The sequence below is a fragment of the Suricata suricatta genome, chromosome 10 (genome assembly GCF_006229205.1).
Source record: "Suricata suricatta isolate VVHF042 chromosome 10, meerkat_22Aug2017_6uvM2_HiC, whole genome shotgun sequence".
Lineage (NCBI taxonomy): Eukaryota > Metazoa > Chordata > Mammalia > Carnivora > Herpestidae > Suricata > Suricata suricatta.
The window spans coordinates 62,815,627-62,831,775 of NC_043709.1; the positions used below are offsets into that span (position 1 = coordinate 62,815,627).

A 16,149-nucleotide genomic window follows, 5' to 3' on the forward strand; every position below is an offset into this window, starting at 1 on the left:
TGAGGTTTTATTCATCAACTATTGCTTCATGTTTATCCCTGCACTGTATCTTCCCAAATCTACTTGGTTCTTTCAGTGTATACATTCATAACTTGACAACCAAGAAAAATTATCAATTTCTTGAAAACCACAAACTACCAAAACCATGATAAAACAGCCTGAATAGTCCTGTAAGGAAGGAAGGAAGGAAGGAAGGAAGGAAGGAAGAAAGGAAGATTCCAGGCTTTGGTTTCACTGGAGAGTTTTATCAAACATTTCAAGGAAAATTAATGCTAATTTTATATGATCTCTTTCAGAAAAGAAAAGAGGAAGGAATTATTTCCCAACTTGTTTCATGAGGCCTAAAACATTACAAAAAAAAAAGAAAACCATAGACCAATATCTCATGACTTTAGATGCAAAAACCTCAACAAAGTATTAACAAATAGAATCTAAAATATATAAAAAGAACACTGGGGCGCCTGGGTGGCTCAGTCAGTTAAGAGTCAGACTTTGGCTCAGGCCATGATCTCCTAGTTCATTAATTCCAGCCCTGCGTCAGGCTCTCTGCTGTCAACAGAGCCTGCTTCAGAGTCTGTCCCCGCTCCCCTCTCTGCCCCTCCCCTGTCATTCTCTAAGTAAATAAACAAAACAAAACAAAAAACACCACCACCCAAGTGTTATTTATTTCAGGTATGCCAGACTGGTTGGACATTTAAAAATCAATCAATGTAATCCACACAACAGGAAAAGGAGAAAAATCATTCCACTCGATGCAGAGAAATCTCATTTCATGACATTTAATCTCATTTCATGGGGAACAAAAAAACCCTCAAAAACTAGGAATAGAGGTTTTTTCCTCAGAAACTGACAATAGAGGTAACTTCCTCCCACTCACGAAGAGCATATATAAAAAATCTACAGCTAGTATCAGACTTAATGACGAAAGAATGAATGCTTCCCCTTTAAGACTGGGTACAAAGAAAGGATGTCCATTCTCACTACTCTATTCAACATAGTTTTGAGAGTTCTAGATGGTGCAATAAGGCAAAAAAAAAAAAAAGAAAAAAAATGTATTATAAATAATTGGAATAAATTGGAATAAGTGGAAAAAAGGAAGCAAAACCATCACTATTTGCTGATGACATGACTGTCTACACAGAATATCACAAAGAATATTATAAACAAAACAGAACAAAAAATAATCACTCCTATAACTAATGTTACAAGGTACTGCATTTCTACATCCTAACAAGTAAAAATCCACACAATATAATTTACAAAAGCTCCAATGAAAATACACAATATTACTTACAATTGTTCCAAAGAAAATTAAACAGGTATAAGTCTAACAAAACAGGTACAGGGCCTGTATATTAAAAAAGACAAAATACTACAGGAAAAAAAGCAAAGGAAATTAAATAATTGGAGACATTTACTATATTCAAGGACTGGAAAATTCAACAAGATATATCAATTCTCCCCAAACTGGTCTATAGGTTTGTAGACATAGACAAGGTTATTATAAAAGTTATATAGAAAGGGTAAGGGACTAAAACATTCTGAAAAAGAATAAAATGGGAGTAATCTTTCTTCTTGATGTTAAGGTTTACTATACATAGTAATCAAGACAGCATGGTAGTGACACAGGGACAGCACACAGACCAATGGAACACAACAGAGAACGAGAAACAAATATGCCCAAATAATTTCTGACAGCGATACAAAGTCATGCAGTAGTACTGCAAATGGACATCTGCAAGCAAAAGCAACCCTATAAAACCCTATAGCAAATCTATAAAAAAATTAACTTAAAACGGATCAGGGAACTTACATGTAAAACATAAAACTATACAACTTTTAGAAGAAACAAAAAATCTTTGAATTTAGGACCAGAAAGAATTCTTAGACACCAAAAGCACAATCCATAAAAGGAAAATTTGATATAACTTGATAAAAAGTCAAAAATTAGAACTCTTGACTCTGTGAAAGTCCCTGTTAAACGAATGAAAAAGAAAAATCATTCTTCTACTCTCCCATACCATCCATACTGGAAATGTCCAATAAACTCACCTAAGTTTTCTAAGTTACTCTACAGGAGAACTTTCTTTACCAAAAGAAAGGAGAATCTTTCTTTAACAAAGAATGTCTAAGATGTTAGATAGAGTATCTCCAGGTAAGAAAGAATTATCAAAGGCACCGAGGCACATACATAAACACACACACATTCTTAGCTTATCCCTGGATGAACCTTGAGTTAAGTTCTCATGTCAAAAATACGAATGGCATGGGAGCACCTATCTGGCTCAGTCGACAGAGCATGTGACTCTTGGCCTCAAGGTTGTAAGTTCAAGCCCCTCATTGTGGTGTAGAGATTATTTAAAATTTGAATTTAAAAAATATATGAATGGCATGAAGATCAAGCTGTTTTAAAAGGTATTTTGTAGCCAAGCCTATTTGTCATTTTTTCCATATCCTCCTTCATCCTCATCCTATGCCTGGAGACACAGACTCTGAAGCTGTAGCTGACACTATGATGTAACTCACAGATCCCTTTTCACTAGTAAAAGACTGATTCCCAGCTGCTGGAGTACAGCTGCTGGTAGTGTTCGGTTGTCGGACCTCTTTGGAACCGGCTAGGCTGATGAGTCACCTTGCCTGAGGTCACACAAACCCCTTCCCAAGTCAATCAAGACCCAATGATTGGTGCACACTGGGATATATAGGCCTGGCTGGCCCCTTCCCCTAATTCTGAAGAGCCATCTCAGCTTCAAAGCTCTCTAGGGGGTCAGTTGAGGCCTTCATGGAGACTGAATCACAGTCCCATTTCTCCTTTCGCTCAATCCTGCTTCCTTCTCTTCTTTACTTTCCAGAGGTGGTAATCCCAAGAAGACTCCCTAATAAACCTCCTACATGCTAATCTCCATCTCAGTCTGCTTCCCAGGAAACCCGAACAGTGACAGAAGTCAAACTGCTAGAATTCAAATCATCATGTCTCCAGCCTACTAGTTTTGTAGAGGTTATTGAACACCGTAGGTTAACATGAGGTGTGAAGACATTAAAACATGTAAAATGCTTAGAACCACCTGGCACACAATGGACACTCAATAAATGTTGGCTGTTACTATCATCACTGTTTTCTCCATTCACACCTGGTTAAAATACATATACCAATTTCTCTATGAGAGTTACTGATATTTATGAGCTGGAAAAGACCTTAGAGGTCACCAAGTCTGACACTCTTAATTTCCAGATGATGAACATCAAGTCTAAATAAGTAACTTAGTAACAAAACCAGTGTTCAGACCTGGTCCTCTGAATGCCTCCATCATTCTTATCATTAGGCAAGACTGCCTCTCAATCTACATATACTTTTTAACTAAATGAAATTCAGTAAGTACGAAGTTCCTCCCCTTCACCTTCCTGCCAAAACTGAACCTCATCTCTCTACTGAAGAACACTACGTCTCCTATAGCTCTCTCCTGCACTCAAAGCATAAGCCTACAGGTAGGGCGTGTGTTCCCGTTGCTTTTCATCAGTACTTCGAGACCACTGTCCCTTCAAGTCCTCCTCTAAAAGCTCCCAAATTTAAGGCTCATAGCATCACACCGTCCTTATGGCAGTCATGTCCCCTCATTTCTTTAAGACATTAGCACACAGATCAACCTATTCTTTCTAATACTATTTGATACAATTTGTGGTGCTTTCAATATGCAACATCCAGTAACTTTCCACACCCAGATCTCTGTCTTTTATTCTTCCAAACCCTTTCTTCCACCCTCTTCAGCTACCTGCTCCTGTTGTCATACCCTACAAGGTTTCTAAACAGGCATTTTGGGCAGGACCATTCTTCCATGTGCAGGAATATCCTGCTCCATGTAAAACACTTAGCATCTCTGGCCCCTGCCCGTTATATACCAGCAGCATTGCCGCCCAGCCCAATACACACACAAGACATCTCCATGGGGAAGCAGTATACTCTAGTTGAGAACTACTTACTTTTTATCACTACCAATAAATGCACCCTTCCATAATCTCAAACTCAAGTATTCTCCGAGTATCACCTAGGTCCAATTCATTACCCCTACTATTTAGATGCTCAACAGTTCTTGGAACTCCATAGGAACTTATAATCCATGAGCCTACTATTACATTTTTCCTGCTCTTGATCCTATTAAGTTTCTACTTCCTTCCTTATACAGCTTAAATTTCATGGCCTAGGGGCACCTGGGTGGCTCTGTTCGTTAAGCCTCCGACTTTGGCTCAGGTCAGATCTCACGTTCGTAGGTTCAAGCCCCACATCAGGCTCTGTGCTGACAGCTAGCTCAGAGCCTGGAGCCTGCTTGCGGTTCTGTGTCTCCCTCTCTCTCTCTCTGCCCCTCCCCCTCTCGTGCTCTGTGTCTCTCTGTATCAAAAATAAAACAAAACATTAAAAATTTTTAAAAATTTCATGGCCTAGCATTATAATCACTGTACCACGCACAGCATCAATGTCCCTTGTCTTTTCCTGCTCCATTGTAGTCCCTTAACTAAACACCAACCCTGTTAACTCCTTTACTCTACACCAGTAACCCGAATGCAAACCACACCTGAACTGGGCTGGAGAAAAAGCACACAACTGAATTTAATAGTCTCACTTTAAATTCATGATCAAACTTCAAGTGGACTGATGAGATGCCTCGGCTGGTTAGGCATCTGACTTCAGCTCAGGTCATGATCTCAGGGTTTGTGGGTTCAAGCCCTGCATCAGACTCTGTGCTGATAGCTCAGAGTCTGGAGCCTGCTTTGCATTCTGATTCTGTGTCTCCCTCTCTCCCTGCCCCTCCCCTACTCGTGCTCTATCTCTCTCTCTCAAAAATAATCATAAAAAAAAAGAAAACTTCAAGTGGATTTAATGATCTCCAGCAATTCTGCTACATATTCCTAGTCCACTTACATTTCCTACTGTCCCAACAGAGAGACTACTTCACGTATTCTCCTTCTTCCCTATCGTCTCAAATTGTTCAGTGACTTTTATTTCACTGAAAAACAAAGAAGTTATCAAAAGAAAACTTTCAGAGTATCTCATCCCCAATCTGCCCACCTAACCTGTATTTACTTTCTTTCTTACTATGAATGATGTACCTGTACTCATATAAAATAAATTTTTCTACCTGTAGACTAAATCTCGTTCCTTCCCCTCCTTAAGGACTTCATCCCAGAATTGACTTCTCTTTCCTGTATCATCAAAATTTCCCCTTCTATTATACTGTTCACATCAGCGTACCAGCACTGTTGGTATTCCTACCATCTCAAAAAGTAGTAATAAAAGCAAAGCTCCCATGATCTAAAAACTTCTCCAGCAACTTTATTTCTTAGCCCCCTTTGCAACAAAACTCCTCAAAGGAGTTGCCTATTTTGTTGTCAATGAGTGTTAAATTCTTTTCTCCTCTCTTTTTCCCTGTTCTCTTGGATCTGATTAGATTTTTATACCCACCCTGCACTGAAATCGTTCTTAAGGCTGTCAATAAATTTCATGTTGCTAAATACAGTCAATTCTTACTACCTGTGATAGTTACATTCTATAAAGTTGCATGAGCACGGAACTGGCAAACGGATTTGGCAAACACTGAACCACTGCTCCAGAGGGAAAATGGAGTTAGGTTCCTGCAAGCCTCTAGGCACCTTATTTTCATCAACTGGTCAATATGTAACCAGTGTTTCTGTTTAAAGATACTTTTTTAGTATATATAATGTTAGTCCATTAATACTGAACTCAAGAACAGCAAAACTACAACTCATGCTTGAATGAAACTTATTTAACACTTGTGTTTTCTCCATAAGGTACATCATAGCCTCCTTGCACTTACACAACACTTAGCACAGCACTGGGAGGCCATTTCAAACAGCACAATCACCAACGAAAAGCAAAAAAATGCAAAAAATATGGCACTAACTACAGAAAGAACTGTTTATAGTATGAGAGCTAAAATAAGGCAAAGCACTGGTCGCTTGATTGATGTCAGCTGGAATGGTGTGCATTAAATGACTCCATTTTTTTCACCACTCTGGGCATGTGTGCCAATGACCATAGAAGTGCTGGACTGATTCTAGGGTCACAAATACATTCTATCAAGTAGGCAAATCTACAAATGCAGATTCCTTGAATAATGAAGACTGTGTAACAGTTGCTTTTTATTCCTTATTTGACATGCCAGCAGAATTTTACATTTGACCACTCACCTTATTCTTAATTTCCAAAATCCTAATTTCTCTTGATTTTCCTCTTAACTTCATTAACCATCCTTCTTCCATCTTCCCAAACTCCAACAAATGCTGGAGAGCCCCAGTCAAATCCACTGACCTCATCTCTGAGTATACAAGGCCTCCAGTCATCTCATCTAGTCTCATGACTTTAATTACACTTATATTACAAAGATATTGTCCCACAGTTCTTGGATGCTGTGGTCTGTTTCCCCACTATTTGCTTTGTCTTTGATTTCAATGTGGATAATTTCTGCTGATCTATCTTCAAGTCCACTGATTCTTTCCTTGGCTATGTTAAGTCTGCTAATAAGTCGTCCTTAAATATACTTTATATGGGGCGCCTGGGTGGCTCAGTCGGTTGAGTGTCTGGCTTCAGCTCAGGGCATGATCTCACGGTTCATGGTTCGAGCCCCGCGTCAGGCTCTGTGCTGACAACCAGCTCAGAGCCTGGAGCCTGCTTTGGATTCTGGGCCTCTCTCTCTCTCTGACCCTCCCTTGCTTGCACTGTTGCTCTCTGTCTCTCAAAAATAAACATAAAAATTAAAAAAAAAACACACAACATACTTCATCTTTATCAAAACATAAATTTTAGCATTTTAATTTGACTTTCATATACTTTTCATTCCTATGCTGAAATTTACTATGATACTAGAGACTTTAACATGTTATTCACTGGTTTTTTTTTAAGGTTTTTTTTTTTTTTTTTGAGAGAGCAGGTGCATGCGCATGAGCAAGGGAGTGGTAGAGAGAGGAGAGAGAGAATCCCAAGCAGCCCTGACTCAGGGCTCAATCCTATGAGCCGAAATCAAGAGCCAGATGCTTACCCAACTGAGCCCCCCTATTCACTGGTATTTTAAATTCACTGACAGTTCTGGTAACTGTATCATCCTTAGTCTGTTGATTATTTTGGTTCTTGAACAGTGGGTTATTTTTTATTTTTTGCATGTTTCATAATTTGTCTGAATGATGGATATCATGTATAAGACAAGATGGACTGAGAATACAGTATAAAAATGGGTATGGCTAAGTCTCTTAAATGTCCGGCTTCAGCTCAGGTTACGATCTCACAGTTCTTGAGCTGGAGCCCCACACTGGGCTCTGCGCTCTCAGGCCCTGCTTCAGATCCTCTGTTACTTTTTGAGAGAGTGAGCGACCAAGGGGAGTGGGCAGAGAGAGAGGGAGACAATCATTTTAAAAAAATGGGTATGGCTCTTTTTTCCAAGCTATTAGTTGGGGGACTGAAGGGAGGGGTTGAGTCAATCTCTTCAGGAACTGAGCTGGAATTGGTTTTGCTGTTAGGATTACCTTAAGTGCAGTGTCTGCTTCAAATTCCTCTAGTGCCACCTTCTGCTTAGGGTGGGAGCTGGTTTGTCCAGAGTGTTTTCTCAATGTTCGTGCTCCACCCTCAGCTTCAGGTTTTCTCTGGGCACCTTCCCCAGAGACTCTCTCCACAGTCTTACCCCTCCCCAGGCGTAGACTGCTGTTGCTTTTGCTTGCTACCAGGGAACAGGGAAGTTCTCTGTTATCCTGGCTCAGCCTCAGGCAAGCCCTCTATCCCTGGATCTCAGGGGGCTGGGCTTTCTCCCAGTAAGAGGAAAACTGAGTCTGAACCCAGAAGTTTCCTCCTCTTCCCTCAAGGTTTATGGGATTTTTTCTTTTCACTCCTCCCAGTCACAATGGAAAATGGAGTTTACTCCCCCCCGCCCCACCCAAGCCGTGGCTAAAGCTGTTTTCCTTAAGGAGAAAAGGGTCCAGGCAGGCCTGTACCACCTAATGAGACTTTCTCTGGTTTCCTTGCTTTCCCCAATTTTTCTCAAGAGAAACTGTTGGGAGGACCTTGGAGAAACACCTATGGTGGGGGTAGGGAGGTTACCTACCATGTGTCTGCAGCTCTCCAAGATCCTATACTCTCATGCGCCCACCTTTAGATTTTAGCAATTCATTAAAAACTAAGCTGAATTCTTCTCTCCCTTGTACGACAGCCCTGTCTTCTTCCCGTGCTGTTACAGATTAGCTAGCCTTTATCCCACCTCTGATGGATCGAGAGAGATTTTGACTTTGTATATTACAGCTCATTCTTATTTTAAGATGGGAACAATATACTCTTTCCAGCTTTCTGTATCCTAAGTGAAAGACAGAAATCATTCTGTGAATTTAAATATATAGTCTATATATCCACAACTCCTAAATTTACATTTCTAGTATGGACTTATTCCCTAGACTCTGGACCATATATATTCTTTTTTTGTTTAAAGTAGTTTATTGTCAAATTGGTTTCCATACAACACCCAGTGCTCTTCCCCACAAGTGCCCTCCTCCATGACCACCACCTCTTTTCCCCCCTCCCACTTCAACCCTCAGTTCATTTTCAGCATTCAATAGTCTCAAGTTTTGCGTCCCTCTCTCTCCCCAACTCTCTCCCTCTTCCCCTCCCCCTGGTCCTCCATTAGGTTTCTCCTGTTCTCCTATTAGACCTATGCGTGCAAACATACAGTATCTGTCCTTCTCTGCCTGACTTATTTCACTTAGCATGACCCCCTCGAGGTCCATCCACTTTCCTACAAATGGCCAGATTTCATTCTTTCTCATTGCCGTGTAATATGGACCATATATATTCAACTGCCTACTGGACAAATCTACTTGCATGGTTTGGCAGAGAAACTCTGAGGTGGGCCCAATGATCCCTGCATCCTGGTATTCATGCCTTTGAGTAATCCTTTCCCCTGGAGTGTGGGAGGAGCCTGCAACTTGCTTCTAATCAACAGAATAAGGCAATGGGATATCATTCCCGTGATTGTCTCATATGTACCATATGATGTGGTATCATAAAAGACTCTGTCTTGCTAGCCCACTCATTCTCACCCTTCTGCTGGAATTAGGGAAGCTGGCTGCCATGCTGTGAACTACATGGGGAGGGCCACATGGCAGCAAACTGCAGATGACCTCTAAGATCTGAGGGTGGCTTCCAGCCAACAAAACCCTGAAGCTCTCAGTCCCACAGCTGCAACAAAATGAATTCTGCCAACAACCCAAGTGAACTTGCAAGTGGATTCTTCTCCAGTCTAACCCACAGATAAGAACCCAGCCCCAGCCAATACCAGAGTACCTAGCCAAGAAGTTTCTGACCTCACAAAAACTGTGAGATAATCAACGCTGTGTTGTTATGAGACATTACATTTGTGGTAATTTGTTTGTAGCACAGAAAGCTAACACAGGTAGTATCACAAACTTAACATGCCTAAAAGGCAAATTCCTGATTGTCAATATAACCCCCAAAAGAAAAAAAAAACATGCTCTAGTGTTGTTCATCCTAATTAAGTGGTAACTCCATTCCTACAGTCATTCAAGCCAAAAACTATACGGTCTATCTTAATTTCTTTTTTCCTCTCAAATCCACATGTAATCCAAAAGTAAACACGGTTGGCTTCACAAGCAAATTATATCCAGAATCCACCTTTATCTCACTACCACCGCCACTACCCCTGCGACCTGGGTCACGTCACTATCACCCCACCTGCACATCACTGAACAGCCTCCTAAGCAGTTTCCCCACTTGCACTCGACAAAGCAGCCAAAATGGACCTACCAAAGTATCAGTTGGAGAATGTTTTTACTCCAAACACTCCAAAGGGTCCTCATCTCACCCGGATTAAAAGCCAAAAACCTCACAGTGGCATACAAGGCCTGTCTTATCCGGCACGCCCCTTCCCGCTCCAAACCTCTGTCTCATCTCCGGTCATTCTCCCCTCACTCATTCGTCGTCTGCCACCACGCCAGCCTCCGTGACGTCCCTTAACCGTGCCACACACGCATCAGTCTCAGCATTTTACAACTGTCAGTCTGTATAACTGAAGAGTTCTCTCTATTAACGGGACTTCTCTGACCACTCTATATAAAAACATTTTAAAAGACAAACAAAAAAAGTCCACCTGTCCCCACCAACTCCGAATCCCTCCTACCCTGTTTTCTTAGTTTCCACACTACACATTATGAACTGGTATCTGTTTCATTGCCTGTCTCCTCAAAATTAGAATGGAATTTCCATAAGAGCTGAGACTTCTGTTAACTGCGGTATTCCCAGCTTATACTGAATGACTGAATAAATATTACTGCATTAGATACTGTTTCCTTACAACATTTAGAGTCTAATCAAGTAGTCGAGCCACAAGAATTTGGACAGAAAGTCAGTCACATTTTTCAAAATCACTACAAAATTACTTAATTACTTAGAAAAGTACTTATTCTACAACTCACTATAAATACACTTCTAAGGAAACTTGAAAAACATTCACATCTCACCAAAATAAATGAAGTATACAAGTAAGCCAAATGAATTTAAACATTTGTGTCATGGAAACCAACTTGACAGTAAACTATTAAAAAAATTTTTTTTTAAATAAAAAATAAAAAAAACTAAGAGCTACCAGATTGGCTAAAAATAAATAAATAAGGGGTGCCTGGGTGGCTCAGTCGGTTAAGCATCCGGCTTCGCCTCAGGTCATGATCTCACAGTTCATGGGTTCGAGCCCTGCGTCGGGCTCTGTGCTGACAGCTCAGAGCCTGGAGCCTGCTTCAGATTCTGTGTGTCTCTCTCTCTCTGACCCTCCCTTGCTTGCACTCTCTCTATCTCTCAAAAAAATAAATTAAAAAGAATTTAAAAAATTAAAAATAAAATAAATAAACAAACGAACATTTCTGTGGAGGTCACTATTAACAGAAAGATAACTGGAAGACTCCGTAACTGTTTTTCCAGCACCGTCTGGAGTAGATATAATTATTCTACACAGGTACAGGCAAATAATATGGAAAGATGCATCAAGCTAGAAGGATTAATAACCCTTTAGAGCGTTGGCTCTAAAAGATTTTGGTCTTTAACACTCTTCTCAAATTGAGAAGCCCCTCAAAATTCTTATTTATATGGGCTTTTAATCTACTAACACTTACATTTAAATTAAAACAAGGAGGGGGTACCTAGGTGGCTCAGTCGGTTAAGCATCCGGCTTTGGCTCAGGTCATGATCTCACGGTTCGTGGGTTCCAGCCCTGCGTCGAGCTCTGTGCTGACAGCTTGCTCAGAGCCTGGAGCCTGCTTTAGATTCTCTCTCCCTCTCTCTCTGCCCCTCCCCCGCTTACTCTCTGTCTCTGTCTCTCAGAATAAAGACCAAAAAAAAAAAAAAAAGAGTTAAAACAAGGGTCACCTACATGGCTCAGTCAGTTAAGCATCCAACTCTTGATTTTGGTTCAGGTCATGGTTCATGAGACTGAGCCCCACACTGGGCTCCACACTGACAGCACAAAGTCTGCTTGGGGTTCTCTCTCCCCCTCTCTCTGTCCCTCCTCTGTTGTCTCTCTCTCAAAATAAATAAATAAACAATAAAATCAAACAAAAAAATTAAGAATATTTAACGTAAAATAATATAATTCTACTACATGTTAATATAAATGTTTTCATTTCTATAACTAAACTTCCCACCCCAAATTAGTGAGAGAATGGCATCATTTTATTTCTGAAAATTACCTTAATGTTTGAGTTAATAGAAAATGGGTGAACTCTCTTACCTGCTTCTACATTAAATATGTTGCCATATGTTGTTTTGGATAAGATATACAAAGAAAGTCTGGGCCTCACACATACATGTAGTTGGAAAAGGGAAGACTTTTAATAGTCTTTGCAGATAATTATGGATATTCTCTGACATCACATTAAAACTCAACAGGTTGTAGTTTCTTGCAGGTTGTCTGCAGTGTACAATCTGAACGCTGCATTGTATATTCTGTTAACATTAAAATCCACTGGTCTACCTTGTACTCTGAGCAAATCTTATACTCATGCATGATTCTGTTACACAAGTTTATAACTGAAAAGTCTATAACTACTGGGAAACTATCAAACTCACAAGGGTGAATATACGTTTTCCAAAATCCTACTTTTTGCTTGAAAGTTCAAATCTTCTAACAAATAGTTGTTTCCCTGACATGGGTTAGGTGCACTGACCAGACAATTTGAAATCTGTAAAATATCACTTCTGCAATACGCATGCCTATCACTTTAAGTTCTCTCATGTATATATGCCTATTTTCCAGTTAAGCAGAAGTATTTCCCATATATCCACAATAAATTGTTGAAATAAAGATGGTTTGCTTCTTAAAACTATTAGTCTGTTTCAATTAGCTCAATGAGACAAATAATTTTTCATTTTTCTCGCACAGCAACAAAAGCAGTCTGAAAAAAGTCTAAACATGTCCCGCATAAAATGAAATCCATTTCTTCAAATTTTGAGAAGTATATACATATTAAAACAACACTGAGTATACTTCACATTAAAGAAAATAAAACTGAGTGATCTTGACAGGACCTTTAAATCAAATCTACTTCCCTTCTATACATTTCAACATTTTACAGTTCTTTCTGCTTGGTTCTTTTTATAAAATATTCCTAATTAGTATTTTGGCAGGGAAAGGCCTTACCTGTTGAACAATATGAGAAATCCGAGCTCCCTGAACTGCTGACCCAGGTTGTGGTGCTGTCTCTGAAGTGTTACCCTTGTGGGACTCTTCCATAATCAACTGTAAGGGAAAACAGCCAGTTAAAAGATGCTTTCTAACTTCATTTTCAAGAAATCCTAAGACATTTCTTTCCTTAACATGTGTACTTTTTCAGAGGAACAAGACAAAGCTTTTCTATGCTATGGGCCGAGCTCAATTTAGCGAGACTCAGTATGTTCTGACGTTCTGTTCTATGTAGAGATCTGATTATAAGATCTCAAGAAATGACAAATGAAAAGCGCTACAGGTTACGTATAATATACTGCATAGTTGTATAAAAGCTAGCAATGGGGATGCCTCCATAAAGAGAGTTGGTAGCTATGGAACAGAGAGAGTAAAGACTTTACCTTGTATACTCTTTTTCATTTTTAAAATTTTGATCCCCATGAACATGTTAAAATTTAATAAGTGGCATATATGTGTGTAAATTATTGTGACTAAATTTTGAAATGTTATCCCACTCAAGAAGTATGATAGATTTCTAGGGTGCCCGGGTGGCTCTGTCAGTTAAGCCTCCGACTTTGGCTCATATCATGATCTCATGGTTCATGGGTTCAAGCCCTGCATCAGACTCTGTGCTGACAGCTCAGAGCCTGGAGCCTGCTTTGTATTCTGTCTTCCTCTCTCTTCTTGCTCACGCGCTTTCTCTCAAAAATAAAATAAACATTAAAAAAAAAAAAGGAAATATGATACTCTTCTTATCCATGGACACTAGCATTTTTCTCCAGTCTAGGAAGCAGTCTCTCATTGTTCTATACAGAGTATTCAGTGAGTAAAAGTGAACTAAATTGAACTAATTAATAAGTAATACCACACCTAAATAGGTTCTAAAGATCTAGATGATCTAGATAATCAACTACAGGATATGTAGGCTTGGTAAGAATGAGAATAAATGGATTATGGGAGATGGGATAAGTCAAATGGGAAGAAAACCACTTATAAAAAGACTGCAGGAACGCCTGGGTAGCTCAGTTGGTTAAGTGTCTGACTCTTGATTTCAGCTCAGGTCATGATCTCAAGGTTCAGTTGTTTAAGCACCTTGTTGGGCTCTGTGCTGACAGTGTGGAGTCTTCTTGGGATTTCTCCCCCCACCCTGCCCTCCCCTCCCCAGCTTGCTCTTTCTCAAAAAATAAACAAACATTAAAATTTAAAAAAAAAGAAAAAGAGTACTAAAAAATTTGGGTAGAACTTAAAGTTTTTATGATTATGTACAAAGGCATAAAGAGAAAAAAGAAGGGGTTGGCCAGCAAACATGAAAAAATGCTCAATATCACCAATCATTAGGGAAATGTAAATCACACCTACAATGAGATATCATCTCAACACCCATTAGAATGGCTAATATTAAAAACAAACAAACAAACAAACAAACAGAAAATAAGCCTTTGCAAGGATGTGGAGAATTTGTGCACTACAGTTGGGGATGTATAAATGGTGTAGCCACTATGGGAAACAGTATGGTAGTTACTCAAAAAATGAAAGACAGAATTATTAAATGATCCAGAAATCCCACATCTAGGTATATATCCAAAAGATTTGAAAGCAGGGTCTTAACAGATGTATTGGTACACCCATGTACATAGCAACATTATTTCACAATAGCCAAAAAGTAGAATTAACCCAAGTGAGCACAGAGATGAAAGGATAAACAAAATGTGCTATAAACATATAATGGAATATTACTGAACCTTAAAAAGAAAACTGTGACACATGAATGAACCCTGAGAACATTATTCTAAGACAATCACAATAAGATAAATACTGTATGATTTCACTTATATATATATTCTGAATATTTCACTTGTACTTATAGTCAACCCTTAGAAACAGAATCAGAATACTGGCTGCTAGGAGCTGGCGGGAAGGAGAAATGGGGAGTTGTTGTTTAATGGGTGTAAAAAAGTCCCGTAGACTGGCTGTGCAACAACTGGATATATTAAGCACTACTGAACTGTATGCTTAAAAAAATGATTGAGATAGCAAATTTCATGTTATGTGCACGGTACCACAATTTATTTTTAAAGGCAACTAGGTACTTGCCCCTTACCATCACTGACTTGGTAACTGTGAAGTTTAACTCTACATATTTTCTTCTTTTTCAGAAAACAGAAATTCATTCTTAACATCTGGATTAAAGCTATTATTTTTTAGTCACGGGGTAAAGGTATATTGCCTTTAACATAAGGTGTTTTTAATTTTTTTCCATTTAAATATATAATTAGTCTTTTTTTCCTAACATGGAAAATAAATAACGGAAGGAAAAAAGGATGACAAAACCTTAATCACCATATTGTCTAATTTCTTTTCAGGGTCCTCTTCCCACAATTTTTTAAAAGTTATAAACATAGGGGCAGTGCCTGAGTGGCTCAGTCGTTTAAACGTCCAACTCTTGATTTCAGCTCAGGTCATGATCTCACACTTCATGAGATCAAGCCCTGTGACTGGCTCTGAGCTGACAGTGTGGAGCCTGCTTGGGATTCTCTCTCACCTCTCTCTCTCTCTGCCCCTTCCCCACCCATGCTGTCTCTTTCAACGTAAATAAAACTTAAAAAAAAAAAAGTTGTAAACATACTGTATGTACAATTTTGTATCCACTATTTTGTATCTTGTTCCCATTTATCACTAGTGTTTTCTAGATTTTAAACAAAAACATATTTAGGGGTGTCTGGGTGGCTCAGTCAGTTGGGCATCCAACTTTGGCTCAGGTCATAATTTTGCCATTCGTAGGTTTGAGCTCCGCATGGAGCTCTGTGCTGAAAACTCAGAGCCTGAAGCCTGCTTCAGATTTTGTGTCTGCCTCTCTCTCTCAAAAATAAATAAAAACATTTAAAAAATTAAAAAGAAACCTGAAACACAATAAACGCTACACAATATTCCATCCAGTGAATAGATATAATTCATAATATTTTACCAAACAAGACAATACTGTGATTGATATCTTTGGTACATAAAGCTTTTCCACAATTAAAATCATTTCTATAGGATACACTCCAAAAAAGAGAATTACTTGATCAAAGAGTTTGAATATTCAAAGTTTTCTGAAGGAATTATACTCTATCAGAACCACATGAAAAAGCAATGATAGGTGAAAAACAATACAGTGTTCACATTTCCTTAATTCTCTATTAGTTGTGTGATATATCTGTTCATATTATTCATCCATCCATCTACCAGATTTTAGGGTTTTTCTTAATATAAATTTCATTCTATTATGTGGATATAAATATTTTTCCAATATGACTTAACTATGATTATTTTAAAACTTTAAATTTTGACAAATTCATCTATTCCTTCCTACGTTGTTTCTTCAGCTATTTCTAAGGTCACATATAGTCCCTTCTTTAGGAAGAGCATTGTGATTTTTATCTCTACGGACACA

General features: G+C 39.0%; 1 protein-coding gene across 4 annotated transcripts in view; it reads right to left on the reverse strand.

The window, feature by feature from the left end:
- Positions 1-16,149, reverse strand: part of ATF1 (activating transcription factor 1) — an 82,000-nt gene that overhangs the window by 61,095 nt on the left and 4,756 nt on the right. For 2 of the 4 annotated variants that reach the window (XM_029954852.1, XM_029954856.1), the window contains exon 2: positions 12,693-12,791. In XM_029954852.1, the coding sequence (XP_029810712.1) occupies positions 12,693-12,785 (93 nt within the window). In that variant the 5' untranslated portion in view covers positions 12,786-12,791. Of the gene's footprint in view, positions 1-12,692; positions 12,792-16,149 lie in introns of those variants that run through there. The other 2 variants (XM_029954854.1, XM_029954853.1) reach the window with 2 other exon arrangements.